This window comes from Athene noctua, chromosome 4 (assembly GCF_965140245.1).
Source record: "Athene noctua chromosome 4, bAthNoc1.hap1.1, whole genome shotgun sequence".
NCBI classification, from domain to species: Eukaryota; Metazoa; Chordata; class Aves; order Strigiformes; family Strigidae; genus Athene; species Athene noctua.
In genome coordinates, this window is record NC_134040.1 from 13,963,376 (window position 1) to 13,991,353 (window position 27,978).

The 27,978-nt window shown below is 36.9% G+C and overlaps 1 protein-coding gene across 2 annotated transcripts in view; it reads left to right on the forward strand.

The window, feature by feature from the left end:
- JAKMIP1 (janus kinase and microtubule interacting protein 1) overlaps window positions 1–27,978 on the forward strand; it is a 158,444-nt gene that overhangs the window by 75,907 nt on the left and 54,559 nt on the right. The window contains exons 4-8 of one of the 2 annotated variants that reach the window (XM_074904494.1): window positions 7,838–8,332; window positions 21,696–21,905; window positions 22,616–22,729; window positions 24,957–25,103; window positions 25,709–25,849. In XM_074904494.1, coding sequence (XP_074760595.1) covers window positions 7,838–8,332; window positions 21,696–21,905; window positions 22,616–22,729; window positions 24,957–25,103; window positions 25,709–25,849 — 1,107 coding nt within the window. Of the gene's footprint in view, window positions 1–7,837; window positions 8,333–21,695; window positions 21,906–22,609; window positions 22,730–24,956; window positions 25,104–25,708; window positions 25,850–27,978 lie in introns of both variants that reach the window. The other variant, XM_074904495.1, reaches the window with a different exon arrangement.

Genomic DNA, 27,978 nt, shown 5'->3' on the forward strand with positions numbered 1-27,978 from the left:
TGGAAGCAGTGTTGATAACACAAGGATTTTTCAGCTACTGCTGAGCAGTGCTGACACAGTGTCAAGGCCTTTTCTGCTTTGCACCCCACCCCACCAGCGAGTAGGCTGGGGGTCACAAGAAGTTGAGAGGGGACACAGCTGGGACAGCTGACCCCAACTGACCGAAGAGATACTCCATACCCTGTGATGTCATGCTCTGCATATAAACCTGGAGGGGCGGTTGGCAGGGAGGCTGCTGCTCAGGGACTGACTGGGCATCGGTCAGTTGGTGGTGAGCAGTTGTTTCTATTTGCATCACTTTTCTGTCTTGAGTTTTATTTTCCTGTTTTTGTTTTTTTTTTTTTTTTCTCTTTTCCTTACAATTTTTAAAACTCATTATTATTTCTTTTTAATTATTAAACTGTTTTTATGTCAACCCATGAGTTTCTTTCTCACTTTTATCCTTCTAATTCTTCCCCCACCCCAATGGGTGGGGGCAGAATGGGTGGGCAGCTGAGTGGTACTTATTTGCTGGCTGGGGTTGAACCATGTAACTGAGCAGTGAGTACAAGTTCCATCAAAACAGTGCCTGATATGAGGAGTCATGTCTGACTGCTGCTTCTGCCACTTCTGAGCTCTTAGAGGAGAAGGAGATTTGGACAAGTGATTGCCTGAAATCAGAAACAAGACAAAAGAGGTCAGATTATTGGACAACTGGAAGTGGTAAAAGCTACATTCAAAAGATTCAATATGATGCTATAATTGGGAAACAAGCTAAGAGATTTCCTAGTCTGTGGACTGATGTGACCACTTGTCACTGTCAATAAAAAGATGAAATCAGGCCTGCAAGTTTTCCTGAAGTCTTTCACATCTTTCTTAAGTTTGAAAATTCTAGATTTACAAGTTTAATACTCTATAGAAAAGTTATCGTATCTTAAAAATGACAGATTTTTAGCATGTTTTTGCCATGAAATAGTTTAAATTTTGTTTTAGCACATAGGTATTGCAAACCATTTGATGGAGAATTTATCCTTGACACACATAATCAGTTCAAATAATTATCAACCTTTCATGTTGGACATCTTCATCTTTTTGTTCTGACACTAGCCTGTTAATTTTCTCTTGTTACAAGAAATATCACCATGCTATGTCACTTCCAAGTAGGAGCTTCAGGTGTTCAGCAGTTATAAGTCATCCAGTGCCATAAGACTGTCAGAGTAGTCTCTGCTCTGGAAACCGAAGTGTGAGCCTGTGTTTGGGAGGACATTGGTTACTGCTGCTGTTTCTACTCGGCTCCCCACTGTAGCAGTGTGTGGTGTGCCTTTCAGAGACTCGGCTTTTGGGGTTGCTTCTCTTCCTTATCCATGGACAGCATACCAGTGTAGACATACTAAAGCCGATCCAAGTAGATCTACAGATCTCCTAGATGAAACTTTTAGACCTGTCCTCCCATGAGTGGATTTCTGATATGACCAGAGACTGCAAAGATTATTCCTTTCCAATTTCAGTATCAGCCCTTTTTCACTTATAATGAGGAAAAGATCATGCAAACAAAGCTGCTTCACTGGAGATGACACCTACAGTTTTGATGTGATTAATGTGGACACAAAATGCCTGTTCATGAAGAGCTTTCCCAGTGGCCTAGCAACAGCTCGTTAGTCTTCAGATACTCAGTTAAACACCTTGAATCTGGCACTGATGGAAGAAGATTACTAGGAAGACAACAATACTTTCCTTTTCTAGCCAGCTGTGGGGTGTAAAGTGTGTACTCAGGAAACATTTCTTTGCTGCCTGGAAAAACTCAAGGGAAGGAGAAAAGCAAGAATTGTCCAGGATTTACCTGCCAATTTGGAATTTCAGAAGGATACAGCAAGTTGATTTGGCATGTCTGGTTACAACCTAGTAATAGCAGCGTATTACCTGTCTAATTTAGAGTAAATTGAGTTGGCTGTGAATAGGGACCAATAAAACCTTGTATTACCCTGGACAAGTGATGTTTCATAACACTTTGCAGAAGATACTCAGGAATATTCAACATCAGGCCCAGTAAAATATATTTCTATTAAATTTTGTTGAAATTCTTCAAATGATCATAGTTGGAACAGGTTTAAACTGCATTGATTATTGTTGGATTTGTGTGTACAGGACCATACCAAAAAGAGAAGGAAAGGGATAATTTATTACTTTAACTGATTTTGTATTTTGTCCCTTTTCATGTCACTGGAAATGAGGTCTGTACTAAAAAATAACTCTTTTCCACATGCTTTCCAAAATGAGACATTCAGATTTTTCTACTCTGTTGCAAGGAAGATGTTTTTCAAGATATTGCTGTAGATGTTTGCTGCAATTCAGTGAACCTGTATTTAGTTGCGTAGTATGATAATTTGACAACTTTTGTATCTTGTCCTTTTACTTACAGTTAGACAGTCACTTTAATTTTTTAAAAAAAGCAAGGTAAATTCAGGTTTTTAACAGAAGCATCAAAAAATGCTTCTGAATATGTTCTTTCTCTTTCAAAAATCATTTTGTATTAGACTGTGTGACCCTGCTTTTAAATGTAAAAAGTATTGGGAACCTTTCTGGTGATGGGAGAATCCCTGTGGAGTTAAACTAGAGTGTACGAATCTGCTCAGTGTGTGTTTGCAGTGATGAAAAAATGTATTTGAACGTGAGTCAACAAGGTGCTCTTGTGTCAAGGAAGGCTGACGGTATCCTGGGCTACATTAGGAAGAGTGTTGCCAGCAGTTGGAGGGAGGTGATCCTTCCCCTCTGCTCAGCACTGGCGAGGCCACAGCTGAAGTGCTAGGTCCAGCACTGGGATCACCAGTGCCAGAGAGGTCTGAACACACTGGATCAAATCCAGTGAAGGGCTATGGAGATGTTTAATGGCTCAGAGCACCTGATGTACAAGGAAAAGCTGAGAGAGCTGTGACTGTTTAGGCTGGAGAAAGAAGGCTTAGAAGGACATTATCAGTGTGTATAAATACCTGAAGGGGGGTATAAAGATAGCGCCACATGCTCTCAGTGGTGCCCAGTGAAAGGACAGAAGGCAGTGGGCATAAACTGAAATAGAAGAAATATAATTTAAATATAAGAAGGTTTTTTGGTTTTGGCGGTGGATTGTTTTGGGGTTTTTTTTTTGTTTTTTTCCTGTGATTGAACATTTTAACAGGTTGTTCAGGCAGACTGTGAAAGCCATATCCTTGAAGATACTGAAAATCTAACTGGACATTGTCTAAAGCAACAGGGCTGGACTAAATGACTTCTGAAGATTCTTTCCAACCTCAGCTGTTCTATGACTCTGTATTCCCTAACTCCAAGCACAAGTTACCTAAGTACAGTTCAATTAATTTTTGAAAGGCTAGTGTAGATGCAGTAATATTTTTAAATGGAAGACCAGTAAACATGTACCTATTTTTCCCTTTCCCTTGAAGCTTGCAAGGTAAATTTCTTTAGCGTAATTTAAACAGTAGTGTTTCTAAAGTCATTATGGAAAGATACAAGATTTTCTTCCCAGCATGTGGTTTTCATTGTGATGTGTAACCTGCTGTGTAACTGAGCTTTTGAATTTGGAATTGCATTACACAAAATATTGTGGAAGTATTAAATGTTGTCCAGTTAATTTCTTCTCGGAATCCATGAGGAGTGGGCCAGGGAGATTGAAGAGAGGTAGGCAAATAGAGAACTTTTCAGGAAAGGAAACTCATTACTTAACACAAACAAACCAATCCAAACCCAAACAAACAGAAAACTTCAAAAGTTTGTCCTTAGATGTTGGAGATGCTAAATAGACTGAACTCTGCAAATCATAACAAGTACTTTGTATCTTGAGTTGCTATTACAAATAAGTTTCCTGCCCAATATTTGGATATTGTGTTGCTAAAAATGGGGCCAGTGTTAGGGCTGCCTTTTCATAGTGACATCTTTGCTTATGTCCGCAGCAGTCTTGCCTAAGTGAATAATTTTTAATGGCATGATCCAATGCATGCAGAAATTTTAATAGAAAGGATGCTGTTGGCTGGACAGTAGATGACACTAAGTGTGCTTAAATAGGAGTAGCATTTAAATGTGTTTTTAGAAAAAAGCAAAGCATACAGACTTTTTTTGTTCTTTTTGAAGGGAAGTTGCTATTGCATTTGGTTTTTAAAATAAACATTAGCATCTTTGCTTGTTGGCCTCACTCCTAGTAACCTGAATTTTTCACAGTTGGCAAGAAATTGCCTACCTGAGTTCCTGGCAAAAAGCTGTGTGGAGAGTATTCCCCTCACTCCCTGAGTGACTGACTATTGTGCCATAAATTGAAAACATAAATTAAAAGCATTTAAATCCAAGGGAAAAACATGAGGTAGTCCTTAGTAAGTTCTTACCATAACATTTTTACAGGCAGTAGTTCGGTAGCACTTGGAAACATATATGACTTAATAGGTTATTGCCTTTTAGGAAATACATGATTTTAAAATTATGTCATTGACTCCAGTACATAAAAAGGAATTATTATATTTCTGTCTCGAGTGCACAAAGTATCTTGTCAAAGAAAACAACACCAGATGCAAATAAACTATGATAATATAATTGTATTGTTTCAAAGAAAATTCTTCAGGCAGTGTTCAGACATAAGAAAGGGAAGAAGCAAAAGACATTTGTCATCTCCCGTGAAGCTAGCTTCTGCAACAATATTATATCAATGTGCACTGATTATTGAAGATTTAATTTAGAAATGCAGAAAATAACTGTTTTATTGGTGCCCTGATATTCTGCCTGACTTTGTTTCCCTATTAGCTTCATTTCTTGGTTATGCTTCATATTCTGCTTATGAACAGAACAGCTTTCTTCATTAAAAAAAAAAAAAAAAGTCAGAAATTAAAAAAAGACAAATTCCTTTAAAGTTTAAGTCTCTTTTGAAACTGAGACTTTGGCATATGGGAAAATGCCACACTACTATTTTCATTCAGTCTGTTGCTCTGGAAGCCAGACATGTACAGATCCACATAATGTGTGGGAGAAATGGACAGAGGGATTGCGGGAAGGACAGCTGATGGATTTCCAGGAAGCCCAGGCAGATCTAACTTCCCATCATCTCTGACAAGAAACAGTAACAAGAAAAGACTTTTTAAAGACCTTGAGAATTATGATACATCTTTTTTACTGGGTCATGAGGAGTGATAGGCATTTAAGATGTGGTGTAAAAATCCAGGGGTTTTAGAAGGGTTCCTATTTTTCTTGTTTTCATTGCTCTTGCTGAAGCTTTTAAGTAAAATGACTACTGACTGATACATGATAATATTCAGTTACTCTGAGTGGTTTAATATGTGTACTCACAGCTAGCAACAATGCATATAGATGTTGCCTTCACTGAATTCTGTGAAAGACGAAAAAATTGAGCAAGTATGCTCTTTTGTATAACTCAGTACTTCTCAAAAATTTCAGAATCTATTTCTCATATATTAAAAATGCTTTTAGGAAGTCACATTCATTAATGTATTGTATTAAAACCACCATTCAGTTGCATGCTTTATGTGCAATATGACTAATTTTAAATTACTGTAGTTCTGGAGGTATATTAACCTTGTTTATATATTCAATTATACAGTTTGTTCTCCTCTGTTATTATTACTAGGTCTTGTTGCTCAGCTTCATTTCAATTTTCTTTGCTCATTAGTAAGGAAATAACTAATAGATTTAAGTAAATAATGAGTGTTGGTTCTTTTGCAAATTTATCTATAAACTCATCCACTTGTAGTAAACAGGTGAGTAAACGGCCTAGCTTTGTTACAGCATCATAGAATGGTTTGAGTTGAAAGGGACCTTTAAAGATACTCTAGTGCAACCCCCATGGACAGGGATGGGAGAGTCTTAGACTATCCTATGGAATTGGGTACCCTAATACAAGCACTGAAAATCGGTGCTATCCACAATAGGCTTGGAACTAAATGCCATCCCACCAGAAGAAATAACACAGGGGTATCTCCTGCAGATAAAATCCAATAGCCAGATGTACCATTTTTGGAGAAAAATAAATAAATAAATCTTTCTTCATAAAGATATGTTATCTGAATCATCCTGGAATAGAGTAACAGTATCTGTGCAATAAAATCTACTTCTGATGGTGTCTGATTCAGAGCTGTTACCTTTTCCACAGCTGTAATTACAGCTCTCTCCCAGCTGGTGTTTAGTCCACAGTGTATCATGAAAATGTAGATAATTTTCCTTCCTCTTCCGCTCCAGCCTGTTTCCCTTTTGTTTTCATTTAGTCTTACTTCAGTTTTTAAAATCTAGCGTAAGTTTGAGTTGGTTAATTCTCAAAGTGACTGTTGGAAATAACAGGATCCTAACACCTTCTGCACAGAGAAAGTCTGCTGTCCCTGCTGTCTGAAGACTTCAGGTGAAGTTCAGACTCTGGATATCCTACTGTCAGTGATGTGGGTTTGATGAGTAACATGTTAATCTCATTTTATGGTCACTCTTAAATTAAGTAGTAATCTTGGATTCACTGGATGTGTTATATATGAGGCTTTTGAGTTAAGATGTCCCGTTTTTCCTAAAGCAAACACAGAAAAGTACCAGTTTAGATCCAATCTATTTTCAATGAACAAAATAGTGAAGGTTTCTGGGCCTTTCCTGAACGAGTGTTACTGATTTTAATTAACTCTTTCCTTTTGTTTTGACTGTAGAACCCAGAATCATGCAAAAAATAGTTTCTTTTAATTATACCTTCATAGTAAATGATAGTTTGAATATTAATAAAGATCTCCCATCCTTTCCACACTAATCTGAGGCAAGTTGCAATTCTGGTTTAGTTTAGCATAAATTAAATGCATTGTAAGAGTACAGATCTCAGCTTTGTATAGCACAGATACAAGCAGTCTAGGATTATTATGACAGTGTCCAACATCCTGCTGCTCAGTAGCCTCCATGTACCATGAAGCACTGTGGTATGTACATTTGTATTGCCACTCAAGGTTAAAACATAAGTCTTTGAAATCTCTGCCTCTGACTTTGCTTTAGATGAGAAGTACATGTATAGAGCCCATATTTTGGCAGTCACAGTGATAGGGATAGTAGAAAGATGTTACTGACACTACGCATGAGGAAATACATTATAGCCTTTCTGGTATACTATAATAGGGAAGGAAACCTTTCTCCTTCTTTTTTGCTTTTTTTTTTTTTTTTTTCCCCTTCTGATTTAATATCTAATTCCACTTGGAAAAAGCATTGCTTTCCATGCAGCCTGCTGAGCATCATTTTATAAGGTTTCATCACAGTGGGTATTACTATAATAGGCTATGCGACCTTTCCCATACTCCTTCCCCAACCCTTAGAGTCACTGGCCTGTATTTTCTGGTGTCTGGGGACTGTAAATAGTCTCAGTTTTGGGGTGTCCTGTCTGAGGCTGCTTAAGTAGACTTGATTTTTCAGAAGGCCAATTCTTTTGCTTTATCTAGTAAGGACTTTCTTCCTTAAAGTACCTAAGAAATTAGGAAATCCAAAATTAATGTATTGCCATCATAAACACAAACTCTCTATGGTTCATTTTCCATCTTGTAAGGTGCAGTAGAGGGGTTATGGATGAGAGTAGTCTGGAGTGAGAGAACTGGATTGAACACTGCTCAGTTTTATTTTATTCCCTAAAACTGTGAGAATTTACTGCCAGTTGCACATCCCCATAGCAGATTCCTGCACACACACAAGGCCTTTTTCCAGCCCTAGTTCTCTAGTTGTTTACTGGAGAGAGAGGTATGCAGTCTTTGGTTTTGAATATGCAGGATGAATTTTTATTCATTTTTCAGGAAAAGCTCCCTTGGTGACTTTTAAAAGTGTGGTAACATTTGTTAATCAATTTTTTATATTGATGTTGCAGGTGGGCAAACTGAGAGAGAAAATCCAAGAGGTTAAGCAAGAAAGGGAGCAGGAGCAGCACAAGCACACCGCTTATGTTTCTGAACTGAAAGCCAAGCTCCACGAGGAGAAAATGAAGGAACTTCAGAGTGTCAGAGAGCTACTTATCCGGCAGCATGAGCAGGAGGTAGCAAGAATGGTGAAAATCAAAGATGGTGAAATTCAGCGTTTGCAGTCAACAGTCAATGTCCTGCGGGACGGGGCAGCTGACAAAGTGAAGACGGCGCTGCTGAGTGAAGCAAAGGAGGAGGCTCGCAAGGCATTCGATGGTGAACGGATGAAGTTGCAACAGGAGATCTTGGAGCTGAAATCTGGCAAAAAGCAGCTTGAAGAAGCTTTGAACAACATTATGCAGGCGGATAAAATGAAGGCTGCTGACCTGCGCACGGCTTATCAATCCCATCAGGATGAGATTAACAGAATAAAGCGGGAATGTGAGAGAGAGATCCGCAGGCTGGTAAGTTCGTTAAGTAACGTGTGCTTATTTCAGTTTATAGCAGGTATCAGTATATTGCTTTATGTGCCCATAAATATCAAATCACTCTTTTGCAATGACATCTTTCATCAGTGCTGGTGGCTACAATAGGCCACTATTCCTGCTGCTTTCTCCTCCTTACAGCGAAGATGAACCTTGGCTCTATGGCTAGCCCAACCCAATCCAAAGCTTTATGTCTCACCAAATGGAATATGAGTGAACCAAAACTTTCCAGGGTGAATTTTCCCAACAGATCAAAGAAATACTTTCCTTTTCCCACTTGCTCAACTGTATTTCCTTACGAAGTCCCATTGACCAAGACAGTCAGTCATTGCTCATTTGGCAATGCAACACCTTTGTGAGATGACAAAATGAACTTTTCAGAGGGCATTTATATTTATGTTGGAGAAACCAGTAAAGACAATGTCTTTACTTCTTCTGCATCATTATCCAGGTCATTTGATTTTAAGCATTGTTATATTTAATTTTTTTTTTTAAATTTCTGTGTTTATTGCAACAGAAAAGTTAAGGCCTGAGACAGCAGGCTTTTTTCACGCTTCATAAACCCTAAGACTTTGGCACACATGGCAGACTATGCTGTTTGTATAAAATTGAAAAACAGGCAATATTTCCGGACAGCGGATGCCTTAAATATTTCAAATTATTCAGCTTTGTAAAATGTAAAAAATCTAAGATGGGCTGTACATAGTAGTACATTTAGGGACTTCATCATCAAACAACACTTCTGGTTTGTACCGTGATATTTTCCATGCATATGTATATATCTGATTGTTAATCTGCCTAAACTAGCAGTACAATAGCTACGCAAATAAAATCTAGAATTATAACAAGCATAATATTTATAATATATCAAGAAGTACAGACTTTAAATGGAATGAAGCATCAGTTTTCTTAAGAAAAATATTTATCAGCTTGTGTTTACACAGGTATGTCCTCTTAATTCTTGTATGCCTTAGGAAAAATAATGGTGAGGGCAAGATACAAAAGCGTAGTATCTGTTTAATGGTGGTGATTTTCTGTCTGAGACAATGCAAGCTCTTAATTAATGAGGTTAATATTTATGCTTCAAATAAATTGGTCATTGATCAAGTCTCAGGGGTATAATTTCCTTGATTAATTAAAGACCACTGCAAAGACTGACAACATGAAGTTTCTGTAAGGAGTTTCTTTCATATTTTGTTCCATATTATAAATGTAGAATTTTAAAATCATGCCTATGAAGTACAGGGAATTTGAGAAAGTGTTGAAGAAGAGAGAAGGCTTCTAGATTGTGGCATGTGTTTTTCTAGAGAACAGTTTCTAAATAAATTTAACCCTCTCAGAGAAGGTTACCTCACCAAGAAATGGTGAGGTGAGGCACATAGCGGTGCACCTCAAATTCTGTCATCCCAAATTGGCACAGTAAACACACCTATGCCATGTCTTTCAGTGGTATTGTAAAGGAAATGCTTAACTCTTCTCTTGAAAGAGTAGAAGCTTTCAGCCTGCTGTGGTGTGAAGGTGATGATGGAGGGGACTCAGGGTTTTCTGTCTGTCACAAATCCTGTCGAGTCATTTAGAATTTTAATTGGAGCCTTATAGAGCCTCTGTTACTCAGTACATCTGAAAGGGTGACTGTATTGGGAAAGTGTGTAGATAACTTGTTTCCTATTTCCAGCCCCAGAGGAAGCCTGCCATCAGCCTCATGGGCTTTCACTGGAAATGTTCGTATCTTCCCCACCCCAAAGAATTACAGAGGAAAAACAATCAGGAGCCTGGTGTTGCCTTGTAGTGTCTTGACTCATTTCATATAATGAATTTAATTTTTTTCATTAAGTTGTATGGTTTGTTTTTATGAAAGAGAAGTGTTTCAGGAATTCAAAGCGATTTAGACAGTTGTTATTGCACAGGGCACTCTTTAAATCTGGGGTGAGGTAAAAAATACTGCAGGGTTCCCAGATGCTGCTCTCTTCCTCTGGAAGAGCAAGTGGGATTATATAATCAAATCATTGGGATATTTCCCTCCCTCCTCTTCTCCCCATTTAATTAGTGCAAAGGATGCTTGCTTCAATTTCAGATTAACTGTATCAGCTGCAGATTTGAGGTACTCGGCTGGTTTAGTTCCTACCCTGTGGGATAAAGTGACAAGAATGTGGCAGGCAGTGTTATTAGTATCAGCACTGTTCTGTAACTGACCTTCAATAAATGTGCATTTTAGTATCAGTGTTGTGTTTTATGGCACTATTAAGAAATCAACATCCTTGGTATTAATGGCCTAATTGGGCTGGCCATACTGTAATTCAAATTCAGATGGAGTAGTTCAGGATGGAGTGTCTGATTCTCTTGTCAGACTTGGCTGATTTATTTTGCATTGTAGATCACAGGTTAGTTTTTCAAATGTATTTCATTTAGATATTGCAGATTGAAAAAACCCACCAATATTTTTACCATTGATTGTAATACCCATGACTAATTTGAGTAAAATCTTGCAATTTTTGGCTTGTCATCAAAAAGAAAAACATAGTGAGAAAGGAAAAAACCAAAATCCATTGTCTATGAATTTATGGATACAAGCATACCGAGTACGTAAACAGTCATGCTTGTATTGTACAAATGTCAGTATTTTAGAAATATGATTAATCGATTTTGAGATTGTGTTCACAGTTTTGCATTGAGCCATGAAAAATATCCAATAAGCCTTGATACAAACAAGATTGAATAGGCAAGATCCTAGTGCCTAATAAGGGAAAGTAAAATAGCTATTTGGCAAAAAATATAACACATTTTTTCTCTGTGCAGTATGAAATTATGTTGGAATTTGTCAGTTCCTGTAATTGGTTTAATATAACAGTGATATAAATGGTTTAATTAATTTAAGGAATGCTTGTTGACAAGGATTTTTTTTCCCCAGAAAGAAAAAATATTTTTGTTGTATATATGCATCAGCACAATGTGCTGACAGCTAAGAAACTGACAGTAAAAATAGCTAGTAACAAACTGGAGAGGCAAATGAAGCAGATGTCTTAAAAGTAAAGAGACAACTTGGAGAATAAGATAAGAAAGCAAGAACAGCTATTACTTAATTTTTTTAGCCAATATTTTCTGAGTAGTTAAGTCTGAACAGTTGTATTGTTCTGTCACTGTAAAAAAACCTATGCTGATACAGATTCAGATATCATGGAAATAACATTGGAAAACAGAAGAAAAAATCAGAAGTAGTAAACTGAAAAATAATCTGCAGGAAGAAAAAATGTTAAAGCCTGTTTTTATGATTCGGGGTTGGTTTGGTTTTTTTTTTAATATACAAAATCGTAATTTTACTTTTTCATTCATGGATTTTCAGTATAAACAGCCCTGAAGCATACATTCAACTGAGGGCCATGTAGGCAAGCATGTACACACCTAAATAATTTTATGTTAACAAGCTTCTGTTTTAATGGAATCCCTGTAAGTAGTATGTCTGGTTTCCTTGTGGGGTCTAGGCTGGTACAAGGTAAATTAATACCTGATTAGTGGTGAAGAGAAATTGATTTTATTAGATTGTGTTTATGAAGTAGCTTGAAGAGCAGAACTGTACTAGGAGGACATTTAGTGTTTTAAACTAAATATAAAAAAGTACATGAAATAACGGTTTGTTTCAGTCGATTTTTCCTAGGTCTCAATTAAACTTGCTATTTAGCTGACTTATTTGATTTTAAAATCAGGTTTAAAGTTAGTTTTCAGTGGTAAGTAAAGTTTCTCTCTTTTGCCTGAAATTGCTGACATAGCATCTTCAAATTGTTGGTGTTTTGGAAACAGACCGGCCTTATTCTGTTATCAGTACAGCTGTGAAGGAGGGCATGAACATTCAGCATATCGTGTTAGTTGGAGGTTACATTCATTCTGGGACTACCTGGACACTGTAGTGTAAGAAGTAAGAAGGCCCTTACTTTGCAAGGCACATTTCTCTAGATACTGTTTTGGCAGAGATAAGAACAATGGACACTTTACAGTGCTTGCCTTGGAAAACATATGTAAAAACTGTATAATTAAAAGTAAATTGAATTATGTAATTACTGATTTACTCATATATAGTATTTCTTGAATGAGAAGGAAACTGTTTATTTTGTCAGACACTGTTAATATAAACATAATATTTAAACTTTGGAATAAAAAGATGACACTTGTCCTATATTTTGTGGTGGAGGGTTTCAGTTAATACTGTTTGCTCTACTGGAAATGTCTTTAACATCAAACCTTTCCCCTATTTTACAGATAAATACCATTTGATCTTTTTAAAATTTAGCACAAATGGTCTTGCTAAATATTCCTAAACAGCTTCTATTGAAATTAGTTGAAAGGCTTCTTTCATTTTAATGTAAAATCGTCCCACTTAACCACAAAATCAGTGTAAAGATTCCACTGATCTTATTAAGTGCACAATAAAATCCATGTTTAAGAGGACACACCGTACATCAAATGAATTAAATTTGCTTTTTTCAATTGTATTCTCAAATAACCTCATAAAAATTGCCTAAAGAGTAATGTGACATTACTGCAGGTTCATAGTTGAATGGAAAAAATCCTTTTGCTGTTAACAGGATCAAAGTAAAAGAAATTGTTTTGAGGAGTGATTTTCAAAAGTTCCTGATCAGCCATGTTTCATGAAGATAGATACACTATTTAAATGTCCTTAGTCTCCTTAGTCCAAATTATCTAGTTGCAATTCAAAACTCCTTCCAGTGTGAAACGCTGCTTCTGTTTGGTGTTTGCCAAATATATGTAATGCAGTACCTGAAAACTAATAGATTAAGCAGTTTTTAAAGGTAAAAATCAAGGAAGTTTCACTGAAACTTCTGTTCAGGGAAAAAGCTCTCTTACAGAATATGTTTATATACCACTTATATAGTGATTTTTTTATTATTAAATATTTTAGTTTGGTGTCTGTGTGTAACACATGATTTAAGCAGAGGCTTCTGAAAGACTGGGGGTAACATCTTTTCAAAATTAAGACTTAGAATGTTCCAGTTCAGGACAAAACCAAATTTCAACTCAAGTCCTTCAAAAGTTACTATTTTCTAACCTTGCACAGCTCTTAATGTGTTTGTCTCCCTTTAAGTCCTTAGTGTATTATTTACATTGGCATTCCATATGTGAACTGCAGTATCATACAATCCCACAGAAATTCAGGTGGTCCTCTTGAGGCCATCTGGTCCAATATCCTGCTTGATAAGCAGGGCGGCCTTGAAGGTTGGATCAACTTGCACTGTGCCTCCTCCAGTCCAATTTGAAAATCTCCAAAGATGGAGATCCAGAGTCTCTGTGAAAACCTGCCCCTATGTCTAGTCACTGTAAAATGTCTTCTTCCTCTTTCTGTAACCTTTGATTGTTACCCTTGTCCTTTTGCTGTGCATCTCTGAGAAACATCTGCCTTGTTCATCCCTGTATCCCCCTTTAGATAGTTGAATGGGTATCTGCAGTGGGAATGCATCCTTTGGTCTCTTTGGCTCGCTGAGCAAGTCTGGCTCCCTCACCCATCCCTTGAATTCCATATGCTGCAGCCCCATAGTGGTTTTACTGTCCTTCCTCCAGTTTTATAGCACATGTACCAGTTTGGTAATACCTTTATTTTTTCTGTGCTGGGGAGCCCAAAAGTGGCTGTGCTGCTGCTGGTGTAGTTTCACAAGTGCTTAATAAAAGGCTAAATCACTTCTCTATCCTTCTGGCTACACTCCTGATTTGGCCCAGTATCAAATTAAATTCAATCATTGCAAGCTCTCACCACTGACCCATATCCAGCTTGCCCTCCAGGACACCAAGGTCTTTCCTTTTTTTTTTCCTTTTTCTTTTTTCTTTCTCCCCCTTGCAGAACTGTCAACTTCAAATGGTGTCCAGCTTTTTCTGTTGCAGGAATATAACCTTCCAAGGGCCAGGCTGTTGTATCTGTCTTAAGCAAACTTTACAAGGGGTTTTTGGCTCATTTCTCCAACATGTCAAAGTCCCTTTGAACAGTGTTCCTGTCCTCCAGTGTAGTAACCACTCCTCCAAATTTGGTATCATCCACAAATTCGGGGATGGTGCATTCCATTTCTTCATCTAGGCAGTTGATGAAGTTGTTAAAAACAAGGGAAGAACACATTTTAAGGGATAAAATTTAGATGACCAATAAAATACTTCTACCTTCCAAGAGATTCAGCAATTATTTTTCAGTAGAACTTGAAAAATAGTAGGAGCAAAAATTTAACACTCCACCAAACCCTAAAATAACATCCTTTACAGTGGTGGCAACTATTCTCTAGTAACATTCATTTTCTCCTGCATTCCCATTACTAAGATTTTGCCATTTTAAGGCAGTGAAATTAATATCTTTAGGTTACATTCAGCAGCGGGGGAGATGCAGAGACCTTTTGTTTCTCTGAAAATTCTGGTGCAGAGGGATATTTGGCTGTTGGCAGGGGCACTCTATGTCCTCTGCTGCCGAGTGAAAAAGGATGGAGCCTGGCTTTTCTCACTTTGCTTGTGAGGGGCACATATGCATGAATTTTGATTCCTACCCAAAATCTTGAATTTTGAGATGGAAAAGTTGAGTTATGAATCATCCAAGTGTGTGCAGTCGTGCATGGTTGTGTAGAGCCTGCTGTAGCATGCTTCTTACCAGCCGCTTAAACCCGTGTGTATTTCACACACAGCTGCTGATATCAAATTGTAGGCTGCTTCTCTGGATTTTGCCATCTGTTTGAGATGCGTGTTTCAGCTGCATTCCAAGGCTGAGCTAATCTTCTGCACAGACCCTTCCACCACATCCAGAATTTTAGGACTGCAAATAATACTTTGCTTTCTGTCCTCTGGAGCTTTATGCTTGTCCTCTCAGGAGCTAACAGGGCAGCATTCCACCCAGGCCTTGTTTTTTTTCCTGAATCAAGCAGATCTAATGAAACCTCTTTATAGTGCAGGCTCAGCATTTTGTGTTTATTCTTAGTATTTTCCAAGGACTCTATTATGTTAGGTAGGTCACAAATCTGACTTTTATAGCTCTTTACAAAAATATGGAACAGTTTTGAAAAACCACAAAACTTATGTATGGTGTGACACCCAGACAAAAATCTCCTTACGTTTGTATTACATAGTCCTTCTACATTTTCCATCTTCTTGAGTATTTGTCATTATTGCTCTGTCAATGAACACTTGTAATAGGTAACAGGAGAGATCCGGTAGTAGAGGTTGTAGTCAGCTACAGTAATGCAAGGTGCTTTTGAGAAAGATGTGAGAAATCTTCTATCAGTAAGTTCTGAAATTGTCTGCCCGTTCTGTGTTTCTTGTATAATTTATCTAAACTTTCAATATATGCCTTCCTTATGAGATTTACACACTTTAAAAAAATATGTGGGAAAAGCTATTGAAAAAAAATATTTGTTGGTTCAGAAAAATTACATATGAAATTAATAAATTCCATCTACTTGTGTCTATGTCCCTTATGTCTACACTAGATGGCTGGCATCTTTTCTCCCTCTTCCTCTAAGGTTCCTAAATAAGCAGCAAACATTTATTTAAATGTGTGGCCACGCCTGGTGTAGAGAATGCTATGCACAGTGCAGGAATATTTTAATTCCTCCCTCCATGTGGACTTTCAGTTTGGGATTTTGTTAGGTTTTAGTGTCCCGTTACAAATGTAAAAGGTGTTAATGCCATTTAGTTCTATCTTTAACCATTTATGAGTAGCATCTCCTTTTTGGTTTTCCTAGTAACTAGCAATTCTTCTGTCAAGATATCCCTATTTTCAGTGTCAAGCATTTAGTATAAAGATTAATTCAATTTCTTCTGGAGAAGAGCACCGTAGAATTTTGTTCTGCAGTTGGTTAGGAGATAACTTTGATAAGGATGGGTAAAGAGAAAGGTCTTAAACTTGGCAATGCAGCAGCTGGCTTTTTCCACTTTGAAAACTGAGTATGTCACTGCTTGATAGATCTAGCTTTTAATTCCCTGGGAATTTCTCTTTTAACTTTGTGAGAGGCTAAAGTTCCCCCAAAGGTCTTGACTTTCTTTCACTGTAGCTATTGAAGTGTGGGATAATTGGCAGAGGATACTTTTTCCAATTGCTGGCTTGGTTCTCTTTCATGTTTGATAAATATTATTCAAGGACTTTTTTTTCTGCTCATTTCTCTTAGCTGTTAGGAGGTGGTTAGATACCTGTTCTTAGGAAATTGTGTAATTTTGACACAGGCTATAAATGCTAGCTCTTCATTGATATAATGAAGGTAATTGCTGTGTTCAGCACCTAACATTTGACAGCACAAAACCCATTTATTAAGAAATGATACTTTAGAAAGCTGTAATTTTAACCAAGAGCTTCAGAGCTACTTGCTATCCAAGGTGATTTCTCAGTAATTTCCCTCTGCACCTGCTTGTGGATGATCTTATTTTCTTTAAAATCCTCTTTCAGAGGGTATTTCTGCTACTTTTCTTTTCAAAGCATGTCACCGAAAATGTGTTCTAATGTCACATTGCTCTACAGCCTTCCCATCACAGACTGTACTGAATTGTACCATGCTTAATTGCATAAAGAAAAATGTGGCTATTCTAAAATGCTTTAAAATCCATACAAAACAGAACATAAAAGAGTTCATGTGACCCAGTTGTATTGTGTAGCTGCAAAAAGCAGGAAAACTTGTTTTAACCTGAGAACAAATTTGAAATCAAAGCAGCCAATTGGAAGGAATTTCTGGGGTAATACATTTGATTTAACGTACCTGTGAGCCCAGCACATGGATTGGAATCTCATTGTGCTAAGTGTGTTGGAAGAAAAGCTGGTCTCTGCCCTTTGTATCTTGGTGAGAGGTCTCAAATGAATAGCAGTACAGGGAGGAATAAACAAAAGCAGTGGTAGGAGATCAGTGCAGTCAGCTTTCAGTTGCCCCGTGTTGCTTGTCTGAGCTATGTTGTGCCAGAGATGCAGACACCTCTTAGAGGCACCTAGCATGGCAGGTCCTGCACATGCTCTGTGGGCTGCGAGGGGCTGAGGAGCACAATGGAAAGGCATCTGCTTGCTCAGAATTAGGGAATGAATTATGAGGTGAGAGCAGATCCATCCAGGTTTATTAGCTTCAGCTCAGTACTGGCCTTGACATACTGCATCGCTTCCCGTAGAGAAATTCCCGTGTTTCTATGATGTGCTCCTATGTCTTAGGCTCTCAGGAATTTTTTAGTGTAGGTATCCTGTTCAATGACCAGGCAATAGATTGTGATCTCAGCAGTGTAATCACTGTAATTACTGTTAAGTATTTACATTTTTTTTCATCGTTTCCTTTTGTATTTTAGAGGTGTCATAGAAAGGGAGAGATAATAAGAGGAATCTGAGGAAGGTCAGTCAGGTAGCTAAATAGATGTTTGTGGAGTGTCTCTTCAAGCAGAAACAGTGGCATGGGAGAAAACATGAAAATGCATGACTGCATGTATGACAAGCTGGTATTGAGGAGGGGACACAGCACCCTAATACCAGAGAAGGGATAAATGGACTCCAGTTAGGCTGTGAACGTTTTAGAAAATGAGTGATTTTTGTTGTTGTTCAATGTAGTAAAAAGAAAAGCAGCTTAGAGAGTCCAGAGATGAAAGATTTGTGGTTGAAAAGAGCATCATTAACAGCAGCATTCACATTGGATAGTGAGCAGGCAGGACTGCATTTAAGGTCAGAAAAGAGAATGTTTCAATGGCTAAAGCATGAAAAAAGAACTTAGATATGGATTTTAGAGCTGATAGGCAAAAAGGGTCTTTAGATGTATTTAGATTGCACCTGGGAGAGAACAGATGACAACAACTATGTATGTAAAAGTGACGAGTAGTTTGGAGATGGTTCCCTGGTGATGTAAAACAGACATTAAAAAGCATGAAAAAGAAAGCAATGCTATGCATGGTAAAGTAACAAATTCTGTATGCTCTGGTGAATGAGTATTGTAGTAATAGAATGCTTTTAAGCATACAGCTTCTTAATCTGCTGAAGAGTTTCTGTACCTGAAAGCTTGTTTCTTTCCAACTCTGTCACTTGGTCTAATAAAAATATTTGTTTTCTTTTGGACCATATGGATTCCTAGACAATCTTGGCTATGACAGTATTGCTTCACGTGTATTTGATCAAAATAGCAAGCATCAGGGAACTCAGATTACTTTATTTTTAATTTCATTTACCTAATGGAAGATACTCCTCTCCCCACTAAAATAAAGACTGTAATACATGGTCTAATTACATAAGGTTGCTTTCCTTCATGCTGCCAACTTATTTTCCTTCTTATAACCAAATGTGTCAAGAATTTGAGAAGAGAGTAGTTCTCCAGTGGTACAGACCAGGCATGGAGACTTTGTGTGAGAATTCACAACTATTAGAATACATAAGACTAAGCTAAACTGAGGTCTTTTGGGAATGGTTGATCTTTCTTCTTTAGCTGTCAGTTTATATTCAGTTTAAACCTGAAGCATATATCTCCTTTTCTTAGTCTTGTACCTCCTCTTTCTTTGACTGCCTTCCTCTTGACCTGCCATGTCTCCCAAATGGATGTTGCATCCCTGTAAAATATTTATCTTCCTTTTTTTCCCCTCTCTGAAGTAATTTGTACTCTCTCCTAAGAAAGCAGACAGGGAAGATGAATAAGTTTGCTCTGTAGTGTGCAAGTCTGAAGAAAGATGGTAAATCTTTGGGTCAGGCATTGAGGTAAATTTAAGAAAATTGAGGCATTGACTGGGTTGATACAGTTAAATTGGAGAAATCCAAAGTTTAACTGTCCCCTTAAGGAAAGGAGAATTGTATTGTGCCTCAGGCTTCTGAAACAGAGCTTAAGGTAGAAGTGTTACTGCTGCAGTTCTATTAATCTTTCTCAGTTTATAAGTTAGTTGAGCTAAATTTCTTAAAAATTCTTCTTTCTGCTAGTTTGTGCTTATAAAAAAAGAGCAATGTTTCTGCGTATTTGTGTGTGTATGCATGTATTTGCATCTGTTTACATGAGTAAGAGATTTTCTTCTCTAATGCCTACCTGTAACTGAAAATGTAAGGCCAAAATAAAAAATTATATGCAGTCATTGCTATTATATTACTATTTCCAATTATTATCAGTGTCTCAGAAATTTTTCTACTTGACTGAAACATGGGGTGTTTCTTCTTCCTGAATATTTCAGCACATGTAAATTTTATGGTAGAAAAACCAGTAGTAGTAGGAAGAGCAGAGGGGAATTCTGCCTTCTTTGCTGCTTTCCCCTAACCCCGACTCTTTCATGGCATTTCTTTCTGATGTGAGTGAGCTTGTGTGTTTTGATCTACATAAGCGTGTCTGAAGGGTGAAATGAGTGTGATTTCACTGGTCACATCTGTTTCAAACGATCTGCTGCAGTTCAGCAAATAGCAAGTCCACACTGAGATTGTTGCTTTCTTTTATGTTCCAACTTTAACGCCTATATAATTTCATTTATCCTTTAAATTGTGAGAATATAGGGAGTATGGAATGTGCTACTAATTGGGTAACAAAAATCAAGACTGCCTATGTAACCTTGGTTCTTCCTTGTTAAATATATGCCTTGCAAGGCCAGATTTCTGTCTCAAGTACATAGATATTCAGTGTGAACACTCGTGTAATTGAAAGCAAAACTGTCCAGAGTATTTAGTTACATGACATTTTTTCCTCCCAAGGGGTCCCTGATAGATCAGGGTGCATGACAGATAGCATTCAGTGAATGAGGCAGCTGCTTAATTTTTGTCATTGCTGTTCACTGCACAGTCCCTCTGAAACCCTGCATGTTGCAAATTCTTCCATTAATAAAAACTGCATTCTTTTCCTGCAAGCCCTTTTTGGCATACTTGAAAGTCTCACAAATCTGAATTAATGTACTGGAAGTATTATACCTATTTACTGGATGAGGAACTGAGACCCAGTGACCTTCCCAAATCAGGAATGAAATCTCCATCAGAACCCAGCTTTATCAGTTCCAGTTGGGACTTAAAAGTAGTCTAGCCCTGTGTATTCATTTAAAATCCGACCTTTTTATCTCCAATTATGACTTGATTTGGTTCAGCCAGGCCATCTTCTGCCACTCATATTCTGTATGCAAACTAATTTCATATGCTTTGTAGCCTGTAAAAAGAGTGGTGCAAGAATCCTGAAGAAGTAAACTGTATGTGATCATGTAATCTGATTGTGTTAATCCTGTACATCACTCACTTTCAGACTTAACTGTAAGTTACTTCTAATGTTGCCTTTTTTCTTCTTTCTTTTTTTTTTTTTTGTGTGTGCATCTTGACAAGAAAGACTTCTGTGGTTGTAGGACTATAAGAAAGAATAAATGTATGATTGAACAACATTATTTTATTTTATTTTTTTTCAAATAAAATTATAGTAGCCTTATTTCCAAAATTCTATGGGTTTATGTTGTCCAGGAAAGCAATTTAGTAAACTGAAGGAGATGCAGCACAGTTCGAATAAATATATTGTTAATGGTTAACATTCTTGTTAAGAAATCTGTTTCTATAGTAACTGCGGCAGATTGTCACTTCCTCTAGCATTTGGAATAGTACCAAAGTGAATTTAACACTGATTCTGTGAGGGACAAATCCTATGAGAGCTGCAATAGATCACTGCTAGCAGTATGCTTTATTTGGTATGGAGATGTATGAACAACACAGTTCAGTAACCATAGATGGCGTTTAAGAACTATTTCTTCCTACCCTTTATTCTAATGCTCTGTGTGCATTTGCTTTTTTTCTTCTATACAAAGACTAGTCCTCGTTTGAATCTTATAACAAGGTCACATAAAATACATAGGTATACTTATGATTTTAAGTTTAAATGTTTGTGCGTGTATATGCTACTTAATTTTAAATATCTGTGAAGAGATTCACCACGTGTGATTTTCACTAAAAAAAAGGGAGTCAACATGGGGTGAATGTGTATGGCTCAAGCTTTAAAACAAAGCCCAGGTGAGTTTTAAAGAGTGTGTTTGTCTTATCTTGTACTAGCCCTTTGTCTTCTCTGAAATATAGTGAAGGGAGATTTTTTTCTTCTGGTTATAGAATTGTGTATCCTCACATGAAGTGGATCATTTCAGTGGCTGTGTCTTCTGTTTCAGTGTATGTTTGCATCTGTTTTTGTCTCTTGAGTTGAGACTTCACTGAGAAAACTCATGATGAAGTGAAGGCTGAAACTTTTTTACGGGGAGGGGAAAAGGCTTCAGAAGAGATGCATCCTTTTTTTTTTTTTTTTTTTAGCAACCACAGTTTGGATGCTGGTATAGTTCTGGAAGAAACAGAACTTTGTTTTTGCAAGTTTGTGGATATGCATGCAGTGAACACTTGGAGATGTTACAGAAACATCATTGCTTTATTTCTTTCCAGATGGATGAGATAAAAGGCAAAGACAGAGTGATTCTGGCTCTGGAGAAAGACCTTGGTGTCCAGGCAGGCCATACACAGAAACTGCTCCTTCAGAAAGAGGCTTTGGATGAACAGCTTGTCCAAGTGAAGGAAGCAGAACGATACCACAGCAGCCCTAAGAGAGAACTTCCTGCAGGAGTGGGGGATATCACTGAACTGATGGGAAGCCCGGTAAGAAAATTGTGTTTTCTTCAAATGTTCAACACAGGATAATTGCTGCCTGGATGCTCACATTGGTTTTGTGGTTATTTTTAAAATACTAGAAGGACTAATTCACAATAAATAGCCCTGCACTGCACTGTGATGGTGATTGGTGATTTAGAAACTCCTTGGATCTCTTGAATTTCAAAGAAAGTTGAAAAATCTGTGGATGTAGAACTTTTAGAATTTACATTGTGAGCTTCAGCTGTGAACCCCACTATTTTCTTAGCTATTTATTTCAGAACTTTAAGAATTATTTTAACCAATAGCAAATAGATACTATACTTTTCAGAAACTGTGCCATATAGTTTTAATCTCTCCTATGCACTAGATTTTTTTACTTTTAGCTGATAGTAATAAATCTGGTGAGAAGTAACCAGTAATAGGTGAAATATTATTTATCTAACTTTAAAAAATTGGTTTTATATTTTAATTGTCTTAACTTTTACATACGTTTCATAAGTAGATACTTTCATGTAGTATATCGTATAGCATTTCCACAGGATGCTATTGTTCACTGTTTCAGTTAATTAAAATAAGTTTTCCAGATATTGATGTAAAGAGTCTATTTTAAATTTACACAATCCACTTGTTAAACCATGATATTAAATTTATGGATAGTAAAATATATTTTAAAAGGTAATTTTATATATCTATATGTTTTTGATGTAAAGGAGCAGCATTTGGATGAACGAGATATGCGGAGATTTCAGTTAAAAATCGCTGAACTGAATGCTGTAATAAGGAAGCTGGAAGACAGAAATACTCTCTTAGCAGATGAAAGAAATGAACTGGTAAATTAATTAGTAATAACACAGATGGTGACTGGGAGGGCATCTTTATGGTAAAAGATTTAATGTTGGAAAGTCAGTGTTATAAATAATTTACAGATTAGTTCTGGTTGAGTCAATCAATGATATCTAAATATAGCATAGATTTCTATAGAAATTCACTTTGTGAACATAAAAGACATGGATGGAATATCTCTTGTTCCAGAAAAATAAGACTTTTAAAATTTATTTTGAGGTGGTCATAATGAAATTGACTGGTAGCTTGCCTGTGGCACTGTGTAATGATGTTGAGTAAAACATGCATAATCTGTGCACTTAAATTACTCTATTAATCCTTTTGAAATTTGACATTGGTTTTGTGACATGCTCATGCTAGCTAGGCGTTAAAAAAGCTTTCTTGTGCTGGAGATGAAAAATCTGCCATTACTCAAGGGAAATCTCTTAAGTAGGTGAAATTATCCTAGGAGAGTGATAGTAACTTACAAAATAAAGGGTATGACAAGAATTTCAAGAATTAATTTTATTAGCCTGCATCTCTACTTGATTGTACTGCAGTTAACATTAAAACTCCATTGACTGCAATGGGAGGTGAGTTTTAACAATAAAAATTTTTACATATCCTCTTGTAATGCCCTCTTTCTAGTTGCAGAAGAAAAGATTTTTACTTCTAATCAGATACAAATTTTCCCTCAGGCAACCTATGTATCTGATTCTAAAGTAATGCTATTATGTATAGTAAGGGCAGAAGGGGAGGACACTCTTGCCATGTGGCAGTCCTATGGATGAGTGAAGCATCTTCCTCCTTGCTTTGTCAGACTTCCCTCTTCATGTTGAGATATGAAGGCTTTGCTTTAAGATAAAAGGACATAATTTACTTATGTCTTCTCAGTGATTATCTTTGAAATTTTTTTGTCTAACGTTTTGGCTGAATATGGATAAGTGAAGTCAGTTGAACGATGCTAGACTAAAATTGGATGCTTTGAGAACAAAATCGTGTCTTCTTTAAACCTTTCCTCTTTAGATGTATAGCCTAAACTGCCCTTTCATATGACAAAATTGATTCCTCGTCAACAATTTAAGTTTCTTGGGGTAAGGAAACATGTGTTTTAGCCTGGGTACACTTCTCCATTTTTCCTACTTTGCCTAGGTGCTGAGTGTTTGTTGTTTTGGGTTTTTTTCCCCCACTTCTACTGCTACAGTTAATTTGCTCTATATTCTCAAGGACATCTTGCCTTTTTTCAAGAGTGCATTATATAAAGTCAAGGTAATTCAGCCTTCTAATCCTTTCTGTGGATATAAGTCATTCAAAACATCCCTGAAGAATGCTGAAGTACTGCAACATCTATCCTTCAGTGTTCCTCTAGATGGAGGACATGTATGGCTCTGTCAAGTGCTGTTGGTGCGTGACCTAGAGGCATAAGAAATATATCTTGGAAAAGATATAGAGAAGGTTTTGTCATAGTGTGAGACAATAATCCATAATATCAGTAAGCTTGTGTGGTTCTTCTGAGAATGAAACAGAAAACGAAATATTCAGTGAAATTACCTCAGGAGAAAGATTATCTTTTTCTCATTTACAGTTAAAACTCAGTAAATTGAAAAATCTTTTGATATGAAAAAATAGGTTTTTTTACAAAGAAAACAGCTCAAGGATTAATGAAATAAAATTAGTGAAATATTGAATAAACGCAAATGCAAGAAAGAGCAGTAATTTTCTTCACATAATTGTCTAACATCATTAAACCACAGGAACAAAATTGAGCAGCTTGAAAATGTCAGCAGAATGCTGAGATTGAATCTGTGCCCTCCAGCTAACTCTCATTGCTCTAATTACACATTAGATAGAGGGTTTTTAAAGCAGAATAGGAGGAGTTTACTCCTACTAAGGGACAGTGAAAATGACTACCCTAGAGACCTAGTTGCTTACAAGAAGCTTATATACAACAACATTAGTTTATCAAGAAAACACTTTTATGAATCATCATAAGGGTTTTCCAAGAGCAACATCCAGTCAGGAGTTCGTGTTTTTGTAGACTGTACAAAAATGCTATTTCTTATTTGTTTGGACTCCTGTAGTTCTTAGTTCATTGGTAGTCTATATCAGATTATACTTAACAAATGAACTAAACTTTCTGAATGAAGGAAGAAGGCAACTGAAAACAAACATATTTTTTCTTTTCTGCAACTATAAACTAAAACACAGGTAACTTTGTTTCTTTGCCATTTGCAGCTGAAACGTTCTCGGGAGACAGAAAGTCAGCTGAAGCCTTTGGTAGAAAAAAATAAGAGGATGAGCAAAAAAAATGATGATATGTTGCAATGTATCCAGAGGATGGAAGAGAAAATAAAAAATCTATCAAGGGAAAATGTAGAATTGGTAAGTAAATCATCTCTGACATCATGTTATAAGAACACATTGCATACAGTTACTTTTGAGGTGTAAGTACTTGTGAGGCTTTCACTCTAATACAGACATTTCTGAGTCTTAAATTCATCCACTTCAACTGAATATTTGTACTCCAAATTCAGAGTGGCATGTGCTTTGTGTTGCATCAGTTCACACTGATTAAGGGAAAGGATCACAGATAGATAAAATGTGTTTGGAGGCTATAAAAATGTATGACTGAAAGTCAGCTTTAATAAATGCTGCTTTCTTGATTAGAAGTCAGAACTGAATTTGAGTGCATGTGCCAAAGGCTCTACTATGGTAGATCATTGAGTTCACCTGACTGCTAATTTTGTCCCAGACTGTGTTCTTTGACTGTTTTAAAATAACTTATGTGAGATATTAACACTGAGGCATACAGAATGTCTATTTTTTTTTTTTTTCTGGAAGAGGCCTGATGTTGTAGTGGAGTGTGCACTGATGAGTCTGAAGAATTCTTGATTACTACATCACACAGAATTTTTCTACTGTTCCAGTAAAAGAACTTGAAAATGTTCTTTATGTTTATTTTTTAAATTTTATTTTAATTTTTGTAGAAAGAGAAGTTATCTGCACAACCAGCACTGAAGAGGCACACATCTTTGAACGATCTCAGCAGCACACGAGAGGAACAAGAAATTGAATTCCTTAGACTGCAAGTCAAAGAACAGCAGCATGTTATTGATGATCTCACAGTGGTAATGCTTATGACTGGTATACACACGTGCATGCACACACATCTATAGGAAAACTAAATATTTGAGAGCAGTATTTTAACTCCAGTTGTTGCAGTGATACAGAAATAGTTCTTTGGCATCAAAGGGTTCTTGTTATTTCTCAGTGACTGAATGAATTTCTTTGGAATGTGTATGAATCTCTGTATTATAAAATATTTACCTATTGTGAGTTGCTTGTGAAAATAAGTGCATCAGTCCATCCACCTTACTTACAAAATTGGCTGTCAACAACTGAAGAACTTGCAGGAAAGGACACGTTTCAAAATCTAATGACTGAAATGTGTTGAATGTAGACCCTGGTGCAAACCTAGTCACTCTCCTGATCTAGAAGTTCTCCTAAAGGAAAGGAACTTGCAGGATGGCATTTGTTTCATCTAACTAAGCATCTCTAACTGAGCTGCCCATACTAGCTGTCTCTAACAAATGGAGGGAAACATGTATGATTCATCCAAACAAAGGTAGCAGAATATTTTAAGGTTAGAATTGCACAGCTGCTACCCTCTGACTGTTAAGACCACTTAAGATGATGCTCATAGATGTTTGCACTGTTTGATCGGAACTGTTTTGAGTTGTGTTGGAGTTGTTTCGTGCTATTTAATGAAATGTATGATACACCCTTCTGGTGCTGGCAGAAACAACATATCATTGCTGAGAGACCCCTGCCCTTCTGGAGCAGCATCTGGCAGACTATTCTAAAGCATCTCAAATGGCACTACTGCCTGCTACAAAATAATAAAACGAATTTAAGATGATTCTGTGTAAATAAATTAAATAATTCAATACAGCATTAAAAATAAAAATAGAAAATCCAAAACCATAAACCAACAAGATGTATTTCTTGCTCTGTCTGGATCATTGTCTCTATTCTTGGCAGTTCCTCTGAGATTTTGACCCAGGATTTCTCTCTGTAATCAGTGCCAAAGATTGATGTCTGCATTCATTCCCCAGTGTCAGTGTTACAAGCAGTAGGATGTTCCTCAGACACTGTGATGTAGGGTCTGATTCACAGAGCAGTGCTGCTTTACCTTTCAAATACAACTGTACAGGCAGGGACTATGACATGATATTAAATTCTCAGTATACGGCAGGTACAACCTCATATTTCAGTGTAAAGTGGATATAAAAGGACTCTCTTTTTCCTGTCTCAGCCAGTAATCTGAGAAAATATATTGTATCCTGACTTTGGTTAACTAGTATTAACTTCTGTTTAGTGTGAAAGTAAAATAAATAAATATTTAAAAATATGGTTTCATTTTTGCTTTGTTTCCTATTTACAGATACTTCTTCACTCACAGAAATAAGTGAAATTGTTAACTAGGATACTGCTTTGGTTGGCAGTACAAACTAATTGATGTTTTGCCTTCAGTATGAATGCAGTGGGATTCTGCACTTCCATTATGCTTTTTAGCTCTCTTATGGCTCAAACCACACTGCTACAGAATACAAATGTATCATAATTATCAAGAATGACCCACGTCACATACTTGATTAATACAAAAGTAATCGGCTTAACTCCAGCTGAGACCAATATGATACACAGAAATAAGAACAATAGTCTTAGGCAATAGGGCTGCGCCTGAATTGATTAACAGTATTGTTTGTAGGATATCTTTGATGCTGCTGACACCATATCGAGTTCTCCCACAACAGCAGTTTTCTGGTCAGTTCTTAAAATGAAAGCTGTCAAGATAAACTCAGATGACTGCAAAAGTTGCTAGTGATTCAGCAAATGGTGTTTTTTAATTGACATTATTATTGTTCTGGTAGCTTGATGTATTATTGACAGTAAATTGAGCAGTCTTCATACAAGGGAATAAGAAGACGAGGAAGTGTTTGCTCAGGAAAGTCCAACTGTTCGGACGCCTGCCTGGGATGCAGGAGACCCAGGTTAAAGCAGAGACTGTGCCTTAAGTAGGCACCCGAGGAGAGAGCATTTTTCTCTAACTGTAAGATTCAACTGTGTGGTTTTAGCTTTAGCTTAATATATTGTGTTACGTTACGTTACATTACATTACATTATTGTGAAGCTTGAAATACCTGCTTCATTCTACCTTGGCAGGCATTACTTCTCCTTATTTTGAAAACCGCAT